Genomic DNA, 23,757 nt, shown 5'->3' on the forward strand with positions numbered 1-23,757 from the left:
GCCTATTCTTATAATGGTAATCATAACATCAAAGCGGCGTCGTATTAATCTTCTTCACCAAAGAGTTCAATTCCATGGAGCCGGCCAGGCGGGGACTTCGGATCTCTCCTTCAACTCATCATCATCCCACCTCTGGTTTTGGATTTGACAACCCAACCTGGCTCTTCTTCACCAGAAGAAGGCGATACACCTCTTGCTCAAATGCTCCGACCAGCTTGCCATGGCCCACCTCCTCCAAATTCAAACTCAACTCATAACCCTCCCCATCCCCACCTCCGTTATTCACCCTAACATCATCGCCGTCAAGCTCATCGGCGTCTGCGCCTCCCACGCTAACCTGCGCCACGCCGCCCTCGTCTTCGACACCCTCCCCACCCCCAACATCTTCACCTACAACACCATCCTCAGAGCCTTCGCCCAAAACAATCACTGGATCCATACACTCCAGTATTTCAACTCCCAGTTGTCATCGCCCGATGCGCCTGGCCCAGATGAGTACACCTTCACCTCTGTCCTCAAAGCCTGTTCTGGGCTTTCCAGTGCAGTCGACGGCGAGAAAATCCACGGTCTTGTCGCCAAACTGGGCCTCGAATCGAATGTTTTTGTTCAGAACTCGCTTGTGGATATGTACTTTAAAGTGGGTTCTTTTTTGGTTGCTCAGAAGCTATTTGATGAAATGCCGGAAAGAGACGTTGTTTCTTGGAACACATTGGTTTCCGGGCTTTGTTTGTGTGGGCACGTTAATAAGGCTAGACGGGTGTTTGATAGTTTGGTCGACAAGACTTTGGTTTCCTGGTCGACTATGATCAGCGGGTATGCGAAGTTGGGCAGATTGGAGGATGCTCGGCAGCTTTTTGATGAGATGCCGGAGAGGAATGTTGTTTGTTGGAATGCAATGATTGCAGGGTATGCCCAGAATGAGAAGTATAGTGAAGCCATTGAACTATTTCGTCGAATGCAACAAATGGGGGCTGCTGGGCCTAATGATGTTACTCTTACTAGTGTACTCTCCGCCTGTGCACATCTTGGGGCACTTGATCTGGGGAAGTGGATTGATAAATTTATTAGCCGGCATAGGAAGGAATTGAGTCTTTTCTTGGGAAATGCACTGGCAGACATGTATGCAAAGTGTGGATGCATTTTGGAGGCTAGGCGAATTTTTGACAAGATGCAGGAGAGAGATGTGATCTCATGGAGTATTATTATTACAGGGTTGGCCATGCATGGGCATGCAAATGAAGCATTTGGTTGCTTCTTTGAGATGCTTAAGTGCGGATTGAAGCCAAATGAGGTTACTTTCATGGGCTTATTGACAGCTTGTACTCATGCTGGTTTGGTTGACAAAGGGCTCAACTATTTTAACACAATGAACAGGGAATATGGAATCAGACCTGCAGTTGAACACTATGGCTGTGTTGTTGATCTTCTAAGCCGTGCTGGCCGCCTTGATGAAGCAGAGAGCCTGATCAACTCGATGCCTATGAAGCCTAATGTTGTAGTATGGGGTGCATTGCTTGGGGGTTGCCAGATTTACAAAGATACTTGGAGAGGCGAACGAGTTGTCCATCGTATTCTTGAACTCGACTCTGAACACTCTGGAAGCTATGTCTATCTTGCCAAAATCTATACTTCAATGGGCAGATTGGATGAGGCAGCAAGGTGTAGGCTGAGAATGCAGGATGATGGGGTATTGAGAACTCCTGGCTGCAGTTGGATAGAGGTGGATAACACGGTTTATGAGTTCTTCATGGGTGACAGATCCCACCCCTGGTCTGATAAGATATACTCTAAAATCAAAGAACTAGGGTTGAAAATGAAGCTAGCTGGATACAAGCCAAATACAGATCTTGTAGTGCATAGCATAGATGAGGAAGAGAAAGAGGATGCTTTATCAACTCACAGTGAGAAGTTAGCAATTGCATTTGGCATTCTAACCACTCCTGATGGAACAACAATTCGTGTTGTTAAGAATCTGCGTGTTTGTGATGACTGTCATGATGCAATAAAAATAATATCTACAATAGTTGAGCGAGAGATTATTGTGCGGGATCGCAGCCGCTTTCATCATTTCAGAAGTGGTAAATGTTCCTGCAATGACTACTGGTAGAAAGTGATGGGCAAATAGTGAAATGATTGGTGCAATGAGGACCGGACCGGAGTCCGATGTATATATATACTATGGGGTCGGCAATTGTTTCTTGATTCTGTTGTTCCCTGCCTTTGTTAGAGCATAAGATAATGCTGCATAAGTTGTTTTGATGTGGAGCTTTTCCATCATGTAGTAAGCGAATTCTGAAGGTACTTGCAGTGACTACCACAGGTCAGCTATATGGTTCTTCCAAATTATTCAAATTTTTCTTTTTTCATATTTGTACTTCCTGGTGTAAAAGATTAGACCCCCAGGGCCACAGGGGGAACAAATCCCTCGGCGCACACCCCTCCCTGAAAAAATAATAGAATTTAATTTTGAGTGGTGGGGGCATTGTATTGACGATCTTACCAAAAACAGAGACTAAAATCAATGGTTAAGTGACTTCTATTGTGGAAAAGGTTTTCTTATGATCTAAGTAACTTCTCCTATATATTATTTAAATTGTCTCCAAACACCTTGAGGGTGTTTTTGCTTTGCTAATGTCTATAATTCAATATACAGGTTGACTGTTGCAATTCAAAATTACGGGAGAGTATTGAGAACTGCTTTAGTTGGATAGAGGTGGAGGACATGGTTCACAACTTCAACAGGTTGTGTTTGAGGTGCAGGTGGCACAATCAGTCTGAGAAGATGCCCCCACTTACTATAGTTTTGGGATTGAAAATGATACCAGCTAGTTACAAATAACAGATCTTGTGGCTGATAGTACAGAGATCAAAGAGCAGTAGGCCTTTATCCACTAACAGTTCCATCATGTTGGCAGCTGCATTTGCCCCTTGACAGTATTAGTGAGGGATCATAGGTTCTCGTGTGAGAAATTGCAAGCTTTTTGTTGTTAGAGAGGAGGGAATTGTACAGTGGCTATAAGCACTTTTCATCATCTTAAAAGCAGAGATATCCTTTTAAAAAGTAGAAGTAGCAAGTGAAATAGCAAATAGATTGAGAACCGAGGTGCTGTGTAGAGGAGCTGGTTATTTCTCAATTCCATTGGGACCAGCAGTGTGTCCTCATGTCTCCTCGTGCTACTCAAAGATCATCAAATGGTGTTTGTTAGTATTGAGGCATTGAATTGATCTGAGAGTGAGAGAGACTGTGTGTTTGTTTGCGCATTGTGGCACTTGCGTGCCCGTGCCTGTGCCTGTGCCTGTGCCTGCAGCTTTCTGACAGCATTAGACCAACTCCAGGGCTCCCCATTCTTTGAGACCCATTTTTCGTCTCAGAAGTTATAGGCTGTTCACGGTACCCACCACAGTAATTTGAAAGAGGCTTGCCAAAGAAACAAGTGCTGCTCTCACTAACCAGATTTATCATATGCCTATCTGATTTGGCTTATTAATGACAGCATTGGAGCAATTGCAAGAGCATGACTTATAATGCAGTACTTCAATTTGGTAAGTGAGAGTTATTCATGGAATTGGAATGCAAGTAGTGAAAACTTGAATCATCTTGAGCATCAAAAATGCTTAATGATTGAGGGAACGGGAAATGCAAGCCATAAAGACCATTGAATTTGATCATGGGTAAGAAAAGATAGAAGGGTGTGAAGGTTCAGAAGAAAACCACAATCAAGGTAACATCTGGTAGAATCGTAAATGTATATTTTCAGTCAAGGGCCATCATATTGTCCAGGCGTTTTAGCTACAAGGATATGATTGAGACTTCGAAAAAGAGATCTTTGCAGTACTTTGGGACTTTGCTTTTGACTTTTAGTGGTGGCTCAAGAAATGCTAGCTTCCTCGCTCCATAATTTCCGAGTTCATGCATTATGAGCAGCCAAACTAGCTTTATTTTGTATCTATAGGCAGTTTGGTACCAACTCCATAATTATAAAATATAAAAAGCCAGGAAAACATGCTCCACTGGAATTTTGAAATCGGTTTTTTGTTTCCTTTAAAAAATTACATATCTGCCCATAAATTGATCCAAGATAATCAAAAGCAGTGAGGCAAGCAGCCGAGCAACCGATCAACCCAAACTTGTTTTCCTTTCTGATACGGCTAACTGAATTATATACTTATCATCCGCAAATATCATCTTCAAGTTCTTCAGTGAGGAGGACTGAATTCTGTAAATTCTGTTTAACCAAGAGGTTTCTTATGAACATGTGCCAAAATTATGTAAATTCTGTAATATGCTTGATCATGCAGAAGTGAATTGTAAAAACAAGAAAGAAATTGAGCAGAGGAAAGGAAAAAAGAGGAAAGATCCTGATACAACTAAAGAGCCATTGGTTGCCAGGATTCTTGTAAGACCAGTGACAAGATTGCTGAGCAGAGTAACACTGCAGGGCCCATTGATGCAGTTAAGATTGGTGCTTCTTCTTCCATGCAAGGGGGGAGAGAACCTGAAGTATGTAGGGGAATAGGTAACGCTTCCCATGCTGATTTGGTTAAAACTGGAAAATGCATCGACAATGGAACTGCCCCTCTTGGGCCTTCAGTCAATGGCATTTCCTATGAGAGTGCTTTGGTACAAGATAAGGAGTTCCAAAATGTGACAAGAAAGAAATGGAACAAGGGATCTAGGCCTCCTTGAGCTCTTTTGATCTTGCGTTCTCTTTGTGGTCTGGGTATGCCCAATTTTGTTTGTACCTGCTTTCTAGGTTTTCCCTAGTTTTGTTGCTACTTTGATTGTATGCGCTGTTCCCTGGGTATGCCCAAGTTCGATTGTATTTGTTTTCTAGGTCTTTCCTAGTTGTGTTTGGGAGCTTTGGCATCCCTTCTCGGTGTATGTGTCAGTTTTATCTGTACATATCCCTTTGATCAATATACATTTACCCTTTTGATAAAAAAAATAAAGATAAACGATGTCATGGAAATTTAACAGAAGTAGTCATCATTCAAAAAAGTACCAATGTCACTCCATTATAGATAAATGTCTTTTACTAAGATCAACACAATCCCTTTCTGCCAAGATACAAAGGCATATATTTCATACAAGGAAGCAACCATATGTCTTCAGTTTCCACATAGCAAACAACTTCATTCTCAAGCGGAGTTGTCCATGACTTCAAACTATGCAAATACAATTATACTGCAACAATTCCAACTCCATGTAGGTAGGTAGGTGCAAGCTCCCATAAAAGTAAGAAGAATTTCCAACCAGACAATGAAAAAGGCAGACATACCAAACCAACTAGAGACCCTGGTCAATGAGATAGTCACCAAGCCTTTCAACAATCATGTTGCACTGACCAGGAGTGAGAGGCTCCTCATATATGCCAATGATCAAAGCCTGATTAGTTTTCTTGATGGTAACACCCCCAGAACCCTGAAAAAGATGTCACATGAAATCATGAGGAATTGAGGAACTCATGAAGCAGAAGGGCATCACAATAATACTTAGAAAACTCATTTGGCAAGTTAGAATAGAATGGATTGGGAGTGGAATAAAATGAAATATTATATCTCAAATAAATAAAAATACAAAAACCAATTCCGTCCATTTCATTCTTGTGTACCCAACTAGGTTATGTTTGATACACAAAATGGAAGTGAGAATAGAATAGCCAAGAGATAAAAAAGCTTCTTTTTTTTTTTCACCTGTTTTAAAGGTGGCGTTTTAAGACAAGACGATGCAAAGGTTTGTATTATCACAAATTATATGAAAAAACCCAAGGATCAAGTATCCCCAAATCTCACCATGTAAGTGTCTATTCCTACCTAATTCCATTTGGAAACCAAATGTAATGTTAATACGTTACAACAACACATTAATCTGTTGATTCAATTCTGCACTAGAGTGGATAATTCACAGTAAAGAGAGCCCTTTGTAAGCTATTTTATTTCTTTGACTAGAAATGGAAGAAAGACAATGGGCAATATTGACACAACTTTAGTATTTCACAAATAAATTTCAACGATATTTATGCTTAGTATTCCAGACTGCAGCAAACAGTACCATCCCAAAAGTTATGTTAAGAAGTTGAAAATACATACTTTGCTAAGAATTTATTGCAACGAAACTTTCATGATTCAAAACACAGCTAAAGAAGGTAAGAATTGAGGCTACAGATAATTGCAGATGTTTGAGCAATCAGAAACTCAGAATTAATGATGAGGACAACACAGAAATGAGGATATCTTTTATGCATAACACTAGATACAGCAGTAAATATTGCACAAAAGGAATAATTTACCCAACCCCAGATAAGATGTTTAAGACCTTGTTGAATTAAACTAAGCTTACATGTCATCTGCAAAATCAACACTTCTTCTAACCATCAATTACACAACAGCAAGGGGGAAATGGAACAAACATCATTAATAACAACAATTACTTCTTTTCATTGCCAATGAATGAACTGTGGTGACGGTTCAACGATCCAAGGTATCCAGACACTAGGTTGGTTCCACTCAATATTAGCGAAGCAGCACTATATGATGTATGAAGTTATATGAGCATACATATGGATGAAAAATTGTTGTAAAAAAGAACAGGTTGCGAAGTCATCACCTTCTTTCCTCGTATGACCGCCCCTGGTTCACCTTGGATTACCATGTACTTTGTATTGCCAAGGTATAAGCCAGTTGGTGCAAGATGTCCCGGTTCAGAAAAATCAGTCATAACCCCCGTTATTTCTTCAGTCTTTAACTGCAGGACCATAAAAATAGCAACAATGAATAAACTTTCAATGAAAAGTAAGATAGTACAAAAATATGACAGCACTAAAAGAATCATTTTACAACTACGTAAAAGTCGACGGATTATATCCCAAATAGGTAAGCCCTAAAATAAGGATCCAGAAAAAAAAAAAAAAAAAGTACCCAAAAAAAATAAGAATTACAATTCGCCATACAATCCTCTCTAGAGTTGTTCCAAATAAAAGTCACAATATGCGATGATACTCATTTCATGTTTACTCGCACAAACACAAATACTTGAGCAGATGCATGTCCATAAATACATTGCAGCACCCATTTTGGGAAATAATTACTGCAAGAATAGAAGTTAATGATAGCATGCTAGAATGACAATAAAACAATGTTTGAATCCTGTTACGATAAGTTGCAAGTTGAAACTTTTCAAACCATCCTTCAAGGTTTGGAACCATACATTTGAACACTAAATGATCTAGACAAGAAATTAGAGAGAAGCAGTAATCTATCTGTGCACCACTCCAGAGTCCATCCTACCAAAAAAGCTCCACTAATTTTGAATGATGAAACCATACCCTCAGTAATTTTTAAAAAATATTCAAGATGATAATTTTTACAATCATGAACAGCATCATACAGAATTTTCATTACAACTTGTGCTTCATCTTGAGCAAAGATAAATGACAAAACAGATAACAAATATCATTATATGAATGCAATTGATGCACTGTACAGTGTCTACATCAGAACTCCATGTCCGATCAACTTGGCCTATAATACTACAATTATATCCTAAAAAGTGTCCACACTCAAGAAAAACATCAATAAAGTTTCCTTTCTCATACAAATTTATTCCATTATACATGTATTAATTGTTCAATGAAAATAACAGAAGATTCTTGCTATGTAATTTTTATCGCAATATGTATCAATGACATATAGCCATGCCAAGGGATCATCTAAAGATATCATACTAATAATATGTGGTTCATTAATTTATAATAAATTGATACAGATTAAGCCAGTATTAACCTCCTGTCCTGACCTAGCTTGAGCAGGGAAAAGTTACAAATAAAAAATAAAAAACCCAGAGTAGAGCTTGGTTGGGAAACTAAGCACACTTTTCTTTTTATTGGAACCAAGCAAATAGTTTGAAATGGGCTACAAGAAGATAAATTTATTCTTAGGGTTGTGCTTTGTTGGAAATGTGACTCATATTCGGAGCGGATCACATGTACCAAAGAAAGCTACATGAAGCGAGGGGCAATTGCATGAGAGGAGTCTGCAGCACTGAGGGCAAACCGTCGCCTGATTGGGCCAAATCGTCTATGGTTTCAGGCAGTACGCAGGAGGTTATTTTTTCAGCACCAAACAGTTGACTGTTTGCCCTAAACAGTTGACTGTTTCAGTCGGCGCACATCACGTATTTTGAATTCGAGGGCTTGTAGATTGGGCTTATCTGGAGGATTTTCCTTCGGGGATCACTATAGATATAGTTTAGGTGTTCTAGAACTCTTATATAGGCATTGGGTTCATACTTAAACACTATTGTAACCCAAAGATGTAAGCTTTGACATTGTTCATAGTGAAAACCGAAGTGCTGCTCCCGTGTATGTCGGCTATTACTGAACCACGTATATCTTGTGCGTTCTAGTTGTGTTTTTCTTGTCCTTATTATTGTTTGATTGCTTCTTTAGTATATTTCACCATTAAGTGTTTGCATTAGTGAGTGTTGAGTGATTCATGATTGATTGTGTGCTTCCGCTGCGTGTGTTCAAGTCGGACAAAAAAACCAACAAGTGGTATCAGAGCTTCAGGTTCTACAACAGCTGGGGTCTCTTCGATGAAGTTTGATGTGAACAAGTTCGATAGAACGGGTAATTTCGGGCTTTCGCAACAAAGAGTGAAAGATCTTCTAGTGCAACAAGGGATGGTGAAGGCTTTGTACAGAAAGAAGTCGAACGACATGAACTAGGCAAGTTGGAAGGAGCATGAAGCAAAGGAGACTTCCACGATCTGACATTGTCTGGCTAATGACGCTATGTACAACATCATGGATGAAGAATCGCCAGCTGTGATATGGTTGAAGCTTGAAAGTCAGTACATGTCCAAGTCGCTTACGAACAGGCTATATCTTAAGCAAAAGCTTTATGGGCTTAAGATGGCGGAGGGTTTGGATCTTTCTCAGCACATCAACACTTTCAATCAGATCATTAGCGATCTGAAGCGCGTCAATGTGAGGTTCGAGGAAGAGGATAAGACATTAATGCTACTAAATTCCCTACCGACATCTCCGACAAACGAAAACCTAATTGCGACTCTAACTTGGGGAAAGGAAACTTCTTTATGGATAAGTAGTAGTTCGTTGGAGTTGGGGATATTATCACAAGTGCGTTTAGAAATTCCACCAAAAAAGAAGGCCAGGCGACGAGGGTCACCCATGCTTACGGAAAGAGGGATAAGGACATTAATGCTACTCTAAATTTCACCTACCAACGTCTATGAACATACGAAAACCCGATTACGAGCTCTAACTTGGGGAAAAGGAAACGGTGGAGTTGGAAGGAATATCACAAGTGCCTTGTAGGATCCACACCCAAGGAAGAAAGGCCAAGCAACGAAGGGGATCACATGATGAAGGGCTCGTGCAAAGGGAAAATTAGGATCGTGGGAGGATGAGATGCTCTCGTTTCTCAGGTAAATAGAATGAGTTCGCGGTTCTTGGAATTTTGGTACCTCTGAATGTTCATATCATATGACTCCAAAATAAGAATGGATTACTACGTAAAGACCAAGGTTTTTTAAATAACGGCCGTTACGTTAGCGTAACGGACCCGATACGTAACGGAAAATCAGAGGGCCCCGAAACCGATACGGGCCGCGTTAGCGCGGTTCGGGACAAAATTTCCACGGCTCCGTAACGGCCGTTACGGAAGGCGAACGTGAACGGCACGTAACGAGCCGGAATACGCAACGGTACATGTCGTAACGTCCGTTTAACGGACCGTTACTATGGGCCGACCGCGAAACAGGTAAGCGGTAGCATAATTCAGTGCTTAAAGGAAAAGCCTAAGGCAGCAAACGTGCTTTCAAAAGATACAAAACAAAGTCCCACACCCATCCTTGCCATTAAAGGCTCTAAAAAGGAAAGTCAAAATGACCTTAGAAATTTGTGGGCCTTCGGCAATAAGAAGGCTCGAGGCTAACCGAGCAGACAACTACTCAGAATTGCAGACTAATGCAGTTCCAGAGACTTCCCAGTTCCAGCAAAATTGGCGAGTCACCGGCGACGTGAAAAAAAGGTCTTGCAGAGCTCCACGCCAGTCATCCAGTCGGCACCTTCCTCCGCCAGACGTCGCAGTTCTGCACCAGCCAGCCTCTCGAGTTCAGTCATTTCGGAAGATCGGAGCATGGAGTAGTCATTCTCGGCTCGCGCTTTTGCTTCGCCTCCTCGATCGTTCGGGCTCATCTGAAGTCCCTCGAAATACCTCCTCTCTCATCGGTCTGACTCTGATCTTGTGTACAGAGCCTCAGCGTATGAGAAACTCTAACACCCACAGCACTTTTTTCATTATGTTTTTGTTTTTTAAATTATATTTTGATTGCACCACAGGCCACAAGGCCCTTTTCAGTCTTTCATTCTGTTTATTTTTTGTAAAATTATTTGTTGTAAGAATAGGTTTGTTAAATTTGAAATTAAAAAAAAAAGTAATTAAATAGAGTTAAAAATTTAGAAATATTAATAATTATGTAAAATAAAATTTTCTTAATTTATAAATAATTTTAAGTGTATTATATTTGAAAAAGATAATTATGAAAATTAATTCATGACCTAGCAAGCAATATAATATTATTATAATTAATATTTGATTAAGGTCGTCAATAATTATATATTTTACTGCAATAATACAATTAGAAATGAGCAGTCGTTTTTTATAATATATTTGAATATCAATAATTCCCATACTGCATTCACCATCTAAACAAAGCATAAAATAATGTATGTACACAAGACATCCCATTTTTGTGATGGCATTTTATATTATCTAGGCTTAATTGAGCTCTTTTTTCACATTCTTAAAGAATTCCAAGGAATAATATGCACAATGTATTAATAATAGTCTTAGGAAGTTGCCAAACTTATAGGAAAATAAAATAATTCATGGCCCAATTGGCTAATTCATGAACTATTTATGTCAAGTGGAAAAGTGGTCATTTTGATAAAAGAGATATCTTATTCACTCCCTATCTCTTGAAAAAAAATATTAAATAATATTTCATATTATTAAAAGAAAAAAAATAATGTTAAAAATAACTCTGTCACCCATTTTATGTTACAATGTGTATCTAGCTGCCATTTCTTGAGTAGGTTGACCCTGTTTATTAAAGATTTTAAAGTTTTTAAAAACATTATTGTGGACCTTTAAATTAATAGGTTAAATAAAGGTTTACAATCCATGTATGTTTTTAGTTATCAATAAAAGGACATCAATAAACAACTTAATAAAAAAAAAATTAATTCTAATGATAATACATTAATAAATTTGATCGTTAAATAACTAATTACTACTATAGAATTGTAGAAAAATTTTAATTTTATCCAGTGATACTGAGAAAATGTTTAAAAAAATGAAATAGTCAATTGGGTAATGTATGGATCTTATTTGGGATGCCTATGATGTATATGAAATTTAGAGATGTAAAAATCTGTTTTCACCTGTTAATTTTCTTATAAGGTTATAATGAAAAGAAAAATCAAGCTATAAAAGAATAATGAAATATCTTTGTAAGATAACGGAATATATTTATTGATAAAAAAATTATCTAATATTTTATAATTTTGTTATTTAGAAAAAATAATAATAAACATTACTTATTATTTAATCAAATATATAGATTGTGTACGTAATAAGTATTGTAATAATTAGGAACTATTAAGTACTTAGTATTTGCAAAATTTACGAAATTACGAATTATATTCTTCCTGTCATTGTAGGGAAGGTTGTAAGTTGTAACTTTGTATTTTTTATATTTTGTGTAGAGATCTCAAATTAAGTCTATAAATAAGTCACGTGATAGAGGAAATGAAAACTTACCTAGTGAAGATATTGGATGGCATTTTGGTACTGCGGTAGACGGTAATAGACATGTTATTATGTGTAAATTATGTGGGAAGATAATCAAAGGGGGCATTACACGCTTGAAACAACACTTGGCACATAAAAAGGGTCAAGTAGCTGGATGCTCAAATGTGACCACACAAGTAAGAGAACAAATGATGAAACATCTACAACAGTATGCTGAGAAGAAAAGAGATAAACAAAAAAGGCAAGAAGAAGCAGAAGCCCAAATTAGAGGAGATTTTGAGAATTTGAGCGATGAAGAAGACTTGGAAGAAGAAAGTATGAGATTTGCTCGACAAGAAAGCATGCGATCACAACAACAATGGGAAGATAGACAAAGATTTCGAGCAAGAACAACTGGAAGGGGTAATATTTATGAAGAGGGAGGTGGCTCTGGCAGTGGTGCTACCAGTGGTTTCAATAGAGCAGGAGCTCGATCTTATAGTGGTCGAGAAGTTGGAGGTAGTGGACGACAATGGATCAATCCTGATGCCCCTGAAGCTAGACTAAAGGCAATGGATCCTATTTTAGAAAGAAGCAAGAGTGCGAAACAACCAAAACTCAACACAAAGTTACTGAAAGGTTTAAGAAGTAAATTAGGAAAAGCGGTTGGAAAATTCCTAATTTATAATCGGATTCCAGCGAATGTAGCTGACTCTCCATTTATGCAGCCTATGCTTGATATTGCTGCAGAGGTTGGAAAGGGGGTGAAGGGTCCATCACCCTATGAGATATCTGAAATTTATTTGGAGCAAGAGTATCAAGAAATGAAAAATTATATAGCTTCTTTTGCTGGAATTTGGAAGGAAAGAGGTGTAACACTTATGTGTGATGGTTGGTCAGGACCAACTAGAAAACACATTATAAACTTTTTAGTTTATTGTGATAGAGGCACCGTGTTTCATAAATCAGTTGATGCCTCTGATGTGCCAAGCAGAACAGCTGAATATTATTTCAGGTAATTTTCTAATTTTAATTGTATATACAAATAGTATTATGGACTTGCATGTTTTTAATTAAATAGTAGTAATTATTGAATATATAATTTCATTTCAGATTAATGGATGAGGTGGTTGAAGAAATTGGAGAGGAGAATGTTGTCCAAGTAGTGACTGATAATGAAGCTGCAATGAAGGCAGGAGGAAAATTATTAATGCAGAAGAGGCCCAATCTCTATTGGACAGCATGTGCAGCTCATTGCATAGACCTTATTCTTGAAGATATTGGTAAGAAAAGTAACGTGAAGAAGGTCTTAGAAGATGCAAGAACAATAACCTCATTTATTTACAACCACACATGGACAGTGAATTTCATGAAGAAATTCACAAATAATAGAGAGTTACTTCGCCCTGCCATCACTCGATTTGCCACAAATTTCATTGCTTTGGAGACTATTGTCAGGCATAAACAAGCACTAAGGGAAATGTTTACATCTGATGCTTGGAAAAACTCAAGGTTTGGAATGGCAAAATCAGGCCCAGCATATGATTCAAAGAAAATTATCTTAGGCAAAGAGTTTTGGCAAAAGGCCTCTGATATAATTAAAGTGCAAGAACCCTTGGTGAAAGTTCTTAAATTGGTTGATGGTGATGAAAAACCAACCATGGGCTTCATATACGAGGCAATTGATAGGGCGAAGTTGGCCATTCAAAAAGATTGCCGGTTTTACAAAGACTATTGGAAAATTATTGACAACCGGTGGAGTTTTCAGTTGCACCAAGATTTGCACGCTGCTGGTAAGTGTAAATCAAATACAATTTCTTATTATTTTAACTTTTAAATTATGCATAGTTGCATTAGAAAACTATTGATTAATATGTTTCTAAATTTAATTGTAGGGTATTTTTTGAACCCACAATTTCTTTATGGTGCCCCACCCTCTCCTGAAGTTGCTAGAGAAGTCATGGATGGAGTTAAAAAAGTGATAACCAAGTTGGTACCCGATATAGATACTCAAATTCGGGCTATTAATCAAGTAAGTATTTGTTCCATTAAATTGAATAATGAATTGTTCTAGTATTCTGTAATACTTTCAAGAATAATTATTAATACATCTAATTAATTAATTATATTTCACAATCATCATTTTTTAGTTGTTGCTATATCGAGATAGGCAGGAGACTTTTGGAACCCCGTTGGCTCAAAGGGCAGTGAAACAAACAAATCCTGGTAAATATGGCTATATAGCTAAATAATGGAAAATTACTCTATTTTCTCTCTTTGTGTTCAAATTTGACTTTTGAAATACGCTATACTAACATAAAACTCTTTTAATTATTCATGCAGCTGAATGGTGGATTCATTATGGCTTGTGTGCTCCTGAGCTCCAAAGAATAGCAATTAGAGTTCTTAGCCAGACCACATCAGCTTCGAACTGTGAGCGTAATTGGAGCACCTTTAGCCTCATCCATACGAAAACAAGAAATAGATTAAAGTATATGAGACTACAAAAACTTGTTTTCGTACATTACAACATGAGGTTAAAGTTAAGACGTACAATGAGAAGAAGCCAACGAGAAATTGAAGAGGGTTTCAATCCTATCAATTTGGACTACATTTTCGAAGAAGATGATCCTTTAAGTCAATGGTTAGAGGAGAGAGAGACACCACTACTCGATGGTCAGGACAATTCAAATTGGTTAAATGAAGAGGTTGGTGGTACTACAGAAGGAGGTGATCAACCACCAATAAACGCGCATGATGATTCAGGTTCAAGCCCTGAACGTACACAAAGTGATGACAATCTTGGTTTGAGCCCACCAAGTGATGATGATGGTAATAGTGGTGCTGGAGCTGGGGTTGGGGGGGGTGGCAGTGGTGGTGGTGGAGGCGGCGGTGTAGAATATAATTATGGATATGATACGGGGACATCATTTGGAAGGGATATATATCCTTCTGATCCTTATGGATTACATGACATACCTGAAAATTATGACTTGGGTATTCCTCCAGGGAACCAATCTTCACAACCCAGGAGAAGGAGGAGTGCTCGTGGTGACCCTAGCGATTCTACTGAAAATTCATATGGTGTGGTTCGTAGTTTTGGCGACTTTGGTTTAGATGGTTCATCATCACAATCATTTGGATCTCATCCAGCATATCCACATTATGCATCTCGTGACTCACATTTTTATCCCAGTGGATTAGGAATCTCAGGATCTAGTGAGTCTTCTTCTACACACTACCCAGAGCCAGCCCCTGCCCCAACTTATAGACATTATTCAGGAGAATTTTCATCACCAGTACATTTTCAAGAGCAACAACAAAATGATGCAAACTTGGGTTCATTCAACTATGTATTTCCACAAGGATGGGGAGATAATTTCCCATCCCAATCTCAAGATACAGATGCAAATTATGAAGACCCTCCACGTCATTCTTTTTGGTGGTGACATGTGTTATATTATAAATTTGTAATATTGTATTCATGTATTTTCAATTATTTATTGATATTTGATATTAATCACTTTTTAAATTCATGTATGTGTAATGTGTATATTGAGTATTAAGTCTATTGAGTATTGATTCATTTTTAGTAACTTTATGACTTAAATTAATTGATTCTTACATTTCTACATCTTTTTACTCATTAAAGTAATGTAAACTATAAAAAAATATGCTTTTTTTTGTAAACAGCGCACTAAAATTAATATAAAAATCATAATGCCTATTAAAAAGCATTTGTAGGTTGAATGAAAGCCTTCAAAATTCATTAAAAATCATGTATTAATGGATTTCATGCTTATTTTTTAATTTTCGCATGGTTGTGCATGCGTGAAAAAAATTCACGACCGTTACGCCCGCTTCCCGTTACGTAACACCCGCGTCTCCCGCGACCCGCGACACCCGCGACCGTTTCGCGACGTTACCCGCGACCGCGATTTCGAACCATGGTACAGACTGGTCAAATTCTGGTTCCGTTCTGATGGGGAACGATGCTGCGTGCAAAGTGATCGGGATGGGGAATATCAGAATCAGGATGTAAGACGGTGTAGTGCGAATGTGGGGTAATGAAAAGTCCAAAGGTGGGGTAATGAAGGTGACCAAGGAAGTTTTGACTGTGACGAAGGGGAAGAGAGTGTCGGGTAATACTTACACACTACTGGGAAACACGGTTGTAGGTGGAGCTGCAGCTGTAGAGTTTGAGTCTAGCATCTGTGGCTTATGCGTCTAGGGCATATGGGAGAGCATGGGATGCAGGAACTTCACAAGATAAATCTTTTGAAGGGGGTAAACTCATGCAAGCTGGAGTTCTGCAAGTTCCGCGTTCTTGGGAAGCAGAACCAAGTTCAATTCATGACAGCCACACACAAGAAGGAGGGAGTGCTGGACTACATTTATTCTAATGTTTGGGGACCAGTGCAAGTGGCATGACAAAGGGGACATGTGTATTTCGTGAGTTTTATCGACGATTACTCACGAAAGGTCTGGGTTATTTTCATGCGTCACAAGTCGAAAACATTTGCCAGATTCAAAGTGTGAAAAGTTGAAGTGGAGAACCAGACCGGGAGAAAGATCAATTCCTCAAGACAGACAATGGGACTAAGTACACAAATTCAGAATTTAGAGAGTTCTGCGAACAACAAGGCACAAGGAGGCATTTTACCGTGCGCCGGACACCGCAACAAAACGGTGTGGCGGAGAGGATGAACCAGACCCTAGCTAAAAGGGCTCGATGCCTTAGGTTGCAGACTGGACTCGCCATGAATTTCTGACTGAGGTGGTTAATATGGCCTGTTTCTTAGTATACAGATCACCTAGGGCATCACAGAATGGGAAAGTTGCTGAGGAGGTGTGGACCGGTGAACAAGTAGACTAATCTAGACTTAGTATTTGGGTGTCCAACCTATGCGCACATTCTGGGTGAAAAAAGATCTAAGCTTGATATGAAATCTAGACAGTGCATCTTTCTGAGATATCAGAAATGTGTGAAAGGGTTCAAACTGTAGGATCTAGTGGCAAACAAGGTGGTGATCAGTAGGGATGTGATTTTTTATGAGAAAGCCATGTTGCGGCATACTCAGGAAGAAATAGAGAAATAGATACCAGAAAATCGCATTAGCAATGAGTGTCTGATTCAGGTGGAGTTAGAGACTCAGGGCAAACGTACAAGGAGTCCTAGCCTAGGAGATCAGCCAACAGTGCAGGTGGAGTTAGAAACTCAAGGTGGAGATGACACAGGGAGTTTTAGCTCGAATTACCAGCAGCCGCATCGGAGCATAGTTGTAGATAGACCCAGACGCATCGTCAGACCACTCCCAAGATATGGTTTTGATGATCTAGTGTCTTATGCGCTTATCACCAGCAATGGGGATCCTACTACTTATTAGGTGGCGATGCATAGTCAGGAGAAAAGTAACTGGATAGGCGCTATGGAGGAGGAGATAGAGTCATTGCATGAGAAACATACGTGAAACTTGGTGAAGCTTCCATCTGGGAAGTGGGCACTTAGATGCAAGTGGGTACACAGGAAAAATGAAACAGTTTAAGAAAAGAAAAGAGAGAAGTACAAGGCTCGCTTGGTAGCGAAGGGATACTTGGAAAGGAAGGGAATAGATTATGATGAAATCTTCTCCCCTGTGGTCAGGCACACTTTCATCAGGGTAGTGTTGGGGCTAGTGGTGCAGCATGATCTGCATCTGAAGCAGATGGACGTAAAGACGGCATTGCTTCATGATGACCTAGAGGAGCTAATTTAAATGACACAGCCAAAAAGGTTTAGCCAACCTGGACAGGAGCATTTAGTCTACAAATTGAACAAGTCACTAGACTTCTCCAAGGCAGTGGTACAAGAGGTTTGACGCCCATATGAACCAGATTAGCTACAAAAGGTGTTAGTACGATTGCTGCATCTATGTGAGGGAATTTGTGGACGGGTCTCTCATTTTTATGCTGCTATACGTAGACGATCTGCTGATTGCTGCTAAAGACATAACCGAGGTAAATCGGTTGAAGATTATGTTGGGAAAAGAGTTCGACATGAAAGACTTGGGTGCATCCAAAAGAATACTTGGCATGGAGATTCGCAGGGACAGAGCTGCAAGGAGACTATGGTTATTTCAGGCCGACTATGTGGAGAAAGTGTTGGCGAGGTTTAGCATGACCAATGCTAAACCGGTGAGCACGCCTTTGGCAAGTCATTTCAGGCTGTCTACCACTCAATGACAAAGTACAGACGATGAAGTTCGGGATATATCGAGGGTCCCCTATGCTAGCGTAGTGGGGTGTTTGATGTATGTCATGGTGTGTACGAGGTAGGACCTGGCTCATGTTGTCAGCGTTGTGAGCAAGTTCTTCTCAAATCCAGGTTGACCACACTGGGATGCTGTGAAGTAGATTCTCAGGTGTTTGAGGGATACGATTGGATATGACATAGAGTTCAGAGCACAACAGAGTGATTCAACAGTGGTGGGGTACGTGGATACTGACTACGCAGGAGACCTAGATGACAAGAAATCTACCACGGAATACGTATTTACCCTTGTGAGGACCCATTTGTTGGAGGTCTATGGTACAGTCACTTGTGGTGTTGTCTATTACTGAGTTAGAGTACATGGCAGTGGCTGAGGCTGCCAAGGAAGCATTGTGGCTTACGAGGTTGGTCAAGAGAGCTGGGTGTCCAACAAAGTGGAGTTCGGCTGCAGTGTGATAGTCATAGTACCATTTACTTGACAAAGAATTAAGTGTACCATGCGAGGACGAAACACATTGATATGTGGTATCACAGGGTCAGGGAACTGATTTCTTCAAGGGAACTTCTCCTTCACAAGGTCCATACATCTGATAATGCGGCGGATATGCTGACAAAACCGGTCACGACGGACAAGTTCAAGCATCGCTTGGAGTTGATCAACATCTCCAAGTGCTAGTGGGGATACAGTCCCAATCTATAGGCCCGAGAGGAGCAGCAATTGTGCTTTTAGATTTCCAATGTGGTAAATATTCGCCAAGGTGGAGATTGTTGGAGATGTGGTTCATATTCGGAGCGGATCACATGTACCGTAGAAAGCTACATGAAGCGAGGGACAATTGCATGAGAGGAGTCTACAATACTGAGGGAAACCCGTCGACTGATTGGGCCAAATTGTCGACGGTTTCAAGCAGTACGCAGGAGGTTATTTTCTTAGCACCAAACAGTTGATTGTTTGCCCTAAACAATCGACTGTTTCAGTCGGCGCACATCACATATTTTGAATTCAAAGGCTATGTAGATTAGGCTTACCTGGAGGATTTTCCTCTAAGGGATCACTATAGATGTAGTTTAGCTTTACTAGAACTCTTCTATAGGCATTGGATTCATACTTAAACACTATTGTAACCCAAAGATGTAAGCTTTGACATTGTTCAAAGTGGAAACCGAAGTGCTGCTCCCATGAACCCTATTGTCGAACCACGTATATCTTATGCATTCTAGTTGTGTTTTACTTGTTCTCATTATTGTTTGATTGCTTCTTTAGTATATTTCATCATTGAGTGTTTGCATTAGTGAGTGTTGAGTGATTCGCGATTGATTGTGTGCTTCTGCTGCGCGTGTTCAAGTCGGACAAAAAAACCAACAAGCATGAATTGATCTTGTGTACGATCACAATTGCATTCACAGTTAATGATATGGTGGTAGCTCTGATGACACTCAATTAAGGGGGAAAAAAGTTCTATAAAGTTCTCGCTATAGCAGCTGATTTTTTGGGCATGGAGCAAGAGCTTGAGGATTAGTTGATTTGATTAGTACCATGGTGTTAACGAGTTTTTGAGAGGCAGCAATTTGGCTAGGCAACTTGTTTTTTTTTTTTATAGTAGGCTAGGAAACTAATTTCTCGCTTCTCCATCAGAAGCGAGAACATGAATTGTCTAGTTCTAAAATTTATTACTGACAACACCTACTTCATCTAATTTAATAATATTACTTTTTTTATAAGAAAAAAAAAAGGGAAAACTCAATCGAAGAGCCCAAGGGTTGCAACACAAATAAAAAATTTCTTTTTAGTAATATTTAAATTCATTTAATACAATAAATATTTTTAATGCAGAATTACATAAAGAAACATATCAACTAAAGTCTATATTAAATCAAGCACAAAAATTTAAAATATAAGTATTGAAGTCCCTTTGTTTTTTTTTTTTCATAGATCACAGGGGTGGGGTATAGTGAGGTTCGAGTGTTGCTAAAATGCAAGGTAAGATGAGCCCTTATCATTGAGCCATCCTTTATCCTAAAAAAGAACAATGGCTCTCAATGACTTGTTTGTTCATTCAAATATAACTTCGCATAATCAAAATAGATTGCAATCATAATTCTTTTTTCCATCAAGACACTTTATATAAGCTATGTCAAAAGAAAATGACAAAATATATTCTTCTTGACAATTAATTAGATTATTAACTAATTCCACAACAAATAATTTACCTTACCCTAATTATAGAAAAACAATATTAAAGAAAAGAGGGGGAGGTGGGACCTTCCATTACCTGATATTAAATTTTCTTCAAAACTTAATAAATTAAAAATGATATTGACATATATTTTTCTCTATACAATTGAATACTTGGAGAGGGGGGGTGGGGGGGGAACCAAATTTCCAATTGCAATTCATTATGCGGCCCTAATTGTTTAAACATTCTTTGCAATTTTTACTTATCCCTTTAAAATTCCAATTTTGCAATTATAAGTTTCAATTGACTAATTAATGTCGCTAGTTTGGCATCCTTTTTTCATTCTTTCCTTTCCGTGCTTTAATGAGTCGTAGTGCTCTAATGTTTTCCAAGTGCTAGCATGGGTTTTGCCTTTCTAAATCACAAAAGGGTAGTCAACATGCCCTCTCGACTGTTTTCTAGAACCCTCTCAATTTTCAGAAAATTTTGTCCAGTTTTTATTTTTAAATTGTACGTATTTCTCTCATTTTAATCAATCTTTTGATTTTTCCAGCTAGAATTCAGAAATAATTATTTTTAGAATTCTTAGGCATGGAAAATTATTTCTTATCAATTGGTAGACTTACTAATGATTTCACACCCCCATTTATGCAGCATAATGTTATTTTCTAGAAAAGATAATGAATGACATCATTTTGTGTGCATAAAATGATGATGTTTTGCAATAATTTGATAATCAATACAATTCACGCTCAATATAAATACAAATTCACACTTTCTATGACAATAGTTCATGTTCCCTGCAAACATAATTCATGCTCTAGAATAATAATTTTTAAATTTTCTGAAAATTTGCTAAAAATCTGCACAAATTGGGAGGGCAGGACTCCCTTGGTTTGATGAATTATGTTAACTTTGTGTGGCAGTTTTAGTGATGGAAAAAACATTTTTACTAGAGGTAGTGTTGCCACCGCTGACTTGCCAGAGGTGACAGCAACTGAGAGATGTGTCATTAACAATAATGACAATGATGGGAGGATTATATCCATGATAGGATATTCTACACCCTACGACAGGTCATAGTGCAATCTAGATGATTTGGGGAAAACTTAAGTGCCCCGGGTGCATGTGCCCTATCCAATAAAATGGCACCATGTATCAGCTGTGGTCACACTGCTTAGGTGGCACCATTTTATTGGACAGGGGTACATGACCCCCCGGATGTTAGTCCTTCTCTAGTGATAGATGTGGAGTGGTGCAGATGGCAACTAGAAATTAAGGATGGCAAAAATGGTGCACTCTCTAAAACCATGATAGCTATGTTTGCAGCTGGAGGCAGTTGAGATGATGGTGTTTACTGAGTAGTAAGTACAATTTATCGGCTATATTGAGATCACAAGATTTGAAATTAAGGTTCCAAGTCCAAGATGCCACTTGCAATCCCATCACCAATTACGTAAACCAAATACACCTGTTTTCCAACTTCTCTCACTAATACTAGGAAGTTTTTTTTTTTTTTTCATAAAATTATATTAAAAACAATTTTTAGTGGTTTTACATGTGAAAAGGGCATGCAAAAACGTATTATCATTACTTCAAAGAGTTAATGCATTTTTTTTTTCACATGCACGTGCGTTGTGTGACTTCAATTCTTTGCTGAAGCTTCATTTGGCTGACAGTGGAAAATTCCCTGCCCCCTCAGTGCCCTCACCCTTGGGCATAAACTTTCAAAACCAAATGTAGTAGTATTGGGTCTTAACTCCAACAAGGTATTGTCTGCTTTGGCCCACTGGCCTCACGGATTTGTCTTATAAAAGGCGTCTCACTTAATTAGAGCCCAAACCCTCCTTATAAGCTCACGATTTCCCTAGTATACATTCAATGTGGACCGTGACACCAAACCACATAAATCTTGGCATTTACTTTTGTGATATTTTTTGTTTGGCTTGTTTATCCACCATTTAATTGTGTTGATTCAGAGGTATACACATAGATCTTGCCCCCAGAGAATGAAACTTATGTGTCCACCACTACATAAACTAAACATGCAATATAGGACTTTTTTAACTTACATAAGTCACCAGCCCCAGCATAAATTTCAGATATCAGACACCATGCACACTCATGCGCATAGAGCAAACTAAAATCTCTAATATGACCAAATTCCAAAATAATATCAAGTTCCCAAAAACACACTTGAGTAAAATTGCCATGGACTTCTAAAAACAAGTGTTCCCCTTCAATTCAAACGAGATATAATTAAGTTAACGCACAAACCAACGCACAAATTCAAATTCGAAATTACGTAGGAACTGGGATTTGGACTTGTATAGATTTGGGGGCATTATACTATGTTTTGTCCAAATCCACACAAATCCAAATCCAAAGCCCGAATTGCATGCTCCCAAACATAAGATGAGTGAATTAAAGAATTCCTGAAGCAACCATTCGAAAAGGTTCCAATGCTAAAAATACTAAAACTCTATGATCTGATTATATGGAAACTCCATAACCAACTCATAAAAAAGAACAAGAAAAAAGGCAGCTGAAGGGTACAACTAGATCAGATATAATTCACAAAACCCACCAACAAGAGACCATGTATTATATCCAAAATGCTAGAAAAGACGACGAGATTGAGCAGGTTAACCTGAGGAAAGTTCAAAATGGACAAAAGGGCCAAAACCCATGTCCGATCACACAAACTCATGATCAATTTCACCCCAAAAAAAAGAAAACGACGCCGACGAAGCCGACGATGCCGACAACAACAATATAACTTACAAAAGCACAGATAACAGTCAGATCAAGCATAATTCACAAACCCATAAGGAAAAATATAAAACATATCAAATTACGACTAGAGAAGAAGGGGATTGAACCGGAGGGAAGGTAGCGCTCTGGGCCCAAACAGTGCCGTCATGGCCGATGATAGCGGCGGCAGAGAGATGATTGCCTTCCATGTCGCACAAGAGGTGCTCATCTACGTATGCTTGCCACGACATGTTTGCTTGATTTCGCTGAGAGCTGTGCTCCTCTGTTTTGTGAAACGGGTTCTGTGAAGAGCGAAGAAGGGAGCAGAGTAGCTTATCGATGAAGTTCTGAGCCTTCAGACAACAGGGCAATATAGGTGGGGAGGTCGCGTAGAAAATAAGCCTAACAGTGTGGTCGCGGTTGGCTGTGACCCAGCGGAGATCATAGATCACAGTTGCATTCTCCACCGTTGATGAGAAGGATGGGCGTTCGTCTGTGGACCCCACAAGATAAACCCCAATCCTTCTTCTTTTAACATGTCATTAGAAATTAAAGACAATATTTTTTAAAAAGGCAAAACACACTAGGCCCGTTTAGTTGTGAAAAGATATTTTCCTTTTTTTTATTATTTTTTTAAGAGTTATAAAAATTTTAACATATTTTAAAATTTTGTATTTAAAATATAAAAAAATAAAGAGTTTATTTTATAGTGCAAAATAAATTTTCATTTATTATTTTTATATTTTAAAATAATCATAAA

At 38.7% G+C, this 23,757-nt stretch overlaps 3 protein-coding genes across 5 annotated transcripts; 2 read left to right on the top strand and 1 right to left on the bottom strand.

The window, feature by feature from the left end:
- LOC131150737 (putative pentatricopeptide repeat-containing protein At3g08820) lies at positions 1–5,424 on the top strand. 2 transcript variants are annotated; one of them, XM_058101657.1, is made up of 2 exons: positions 1–2,320; positions 2,654–5,424. In XM_058101657.1, exon 1 carries the CDS (start codon positions 221–223, stop codon positions 2,105–2,107), a length of 1,887 nt encoding a protein of 628 aa, XP_057957640.1. In that variant the 5' UTR covers positions 1–220; the 3' UTR covers positions 2,108–2,320; positions 2,654–5,424. The 2 variants fall into 2 exon arrangements, with proteins under 2 accessions (XP_057957640.1, XP_057957641.1); XM_058101658.1 differs by having other exon boundaries at positions 1–2,298.
- LOC131150738 (profilin-2) lies at positions 4,988–23,523 on the bottom strand. 2 transcript variants are annotated; one of them, XM_058101660.1, is made up of 4 exons: positions 23,126–23,434; positions 6,608–6,745; positions 5,280–5,422; positions 4,988–5,185 (listed from the first exon to the last, which is right to left on the bottom strand). In XM_058101660.1, exons 1-3 carry the CDS (start codon positions 23,246–23,248, stop codon positions 5,288–5,290), a joined length of 396 nt encoding a protein of 131 aa, XP_057957643.1. In that variant the 5' UTR covers positions 23,249–23,434; the 3' UTR covers positions 4,988–5,185; positions 5,280–5,287. The 2 variants fall into 2 exon arrangements, with proteins under 2 accessions (XP_057957643.1, XP_057957642.1); XM_058101659.1 differs by having other exon boundaries at positions 4,988–5,422; positions 23,126–23,523.
- LOC131150736 (uncharacterized) lies at positions 11,864–15,348 on the top strand. The gene is made up of 5 exons (XM_058101656.1): positions 11,864–12,831; positions 12,930–13,609; positions 13,712–13,848; positions 13,967–14,042; positions 14,160–15,348. The coding sequence occupies exons 1-5, from the start codon at positions 11,906–11,908 to the stop codon at positions 15,263–15,265; spliced, it is 2,925 nt and encodes a 974-aa protein (XP_057957639.1). The 5' UTR covers positions 11,864–11,905; the 3' UTR covers positions 15,266–15,348.
- Positions 23,524–23,757: the final 234 nt, after the last annotated feature.

This window comes from Malania oleifera, chromosome 3 (assembly GCF_029873635.1).
Source record: "Malania oleifera isolate guangnan ecotype guangnan chromosome 3, ASM2987363v1, whole genome shotgun sequence".
NCBI classification, from domain to species: Eukaryota; Viridiplantae; Streptophyta; class Magnoliopsida; order Santalales; family Ximeniaceae; genus Malania; species Malania oleifera.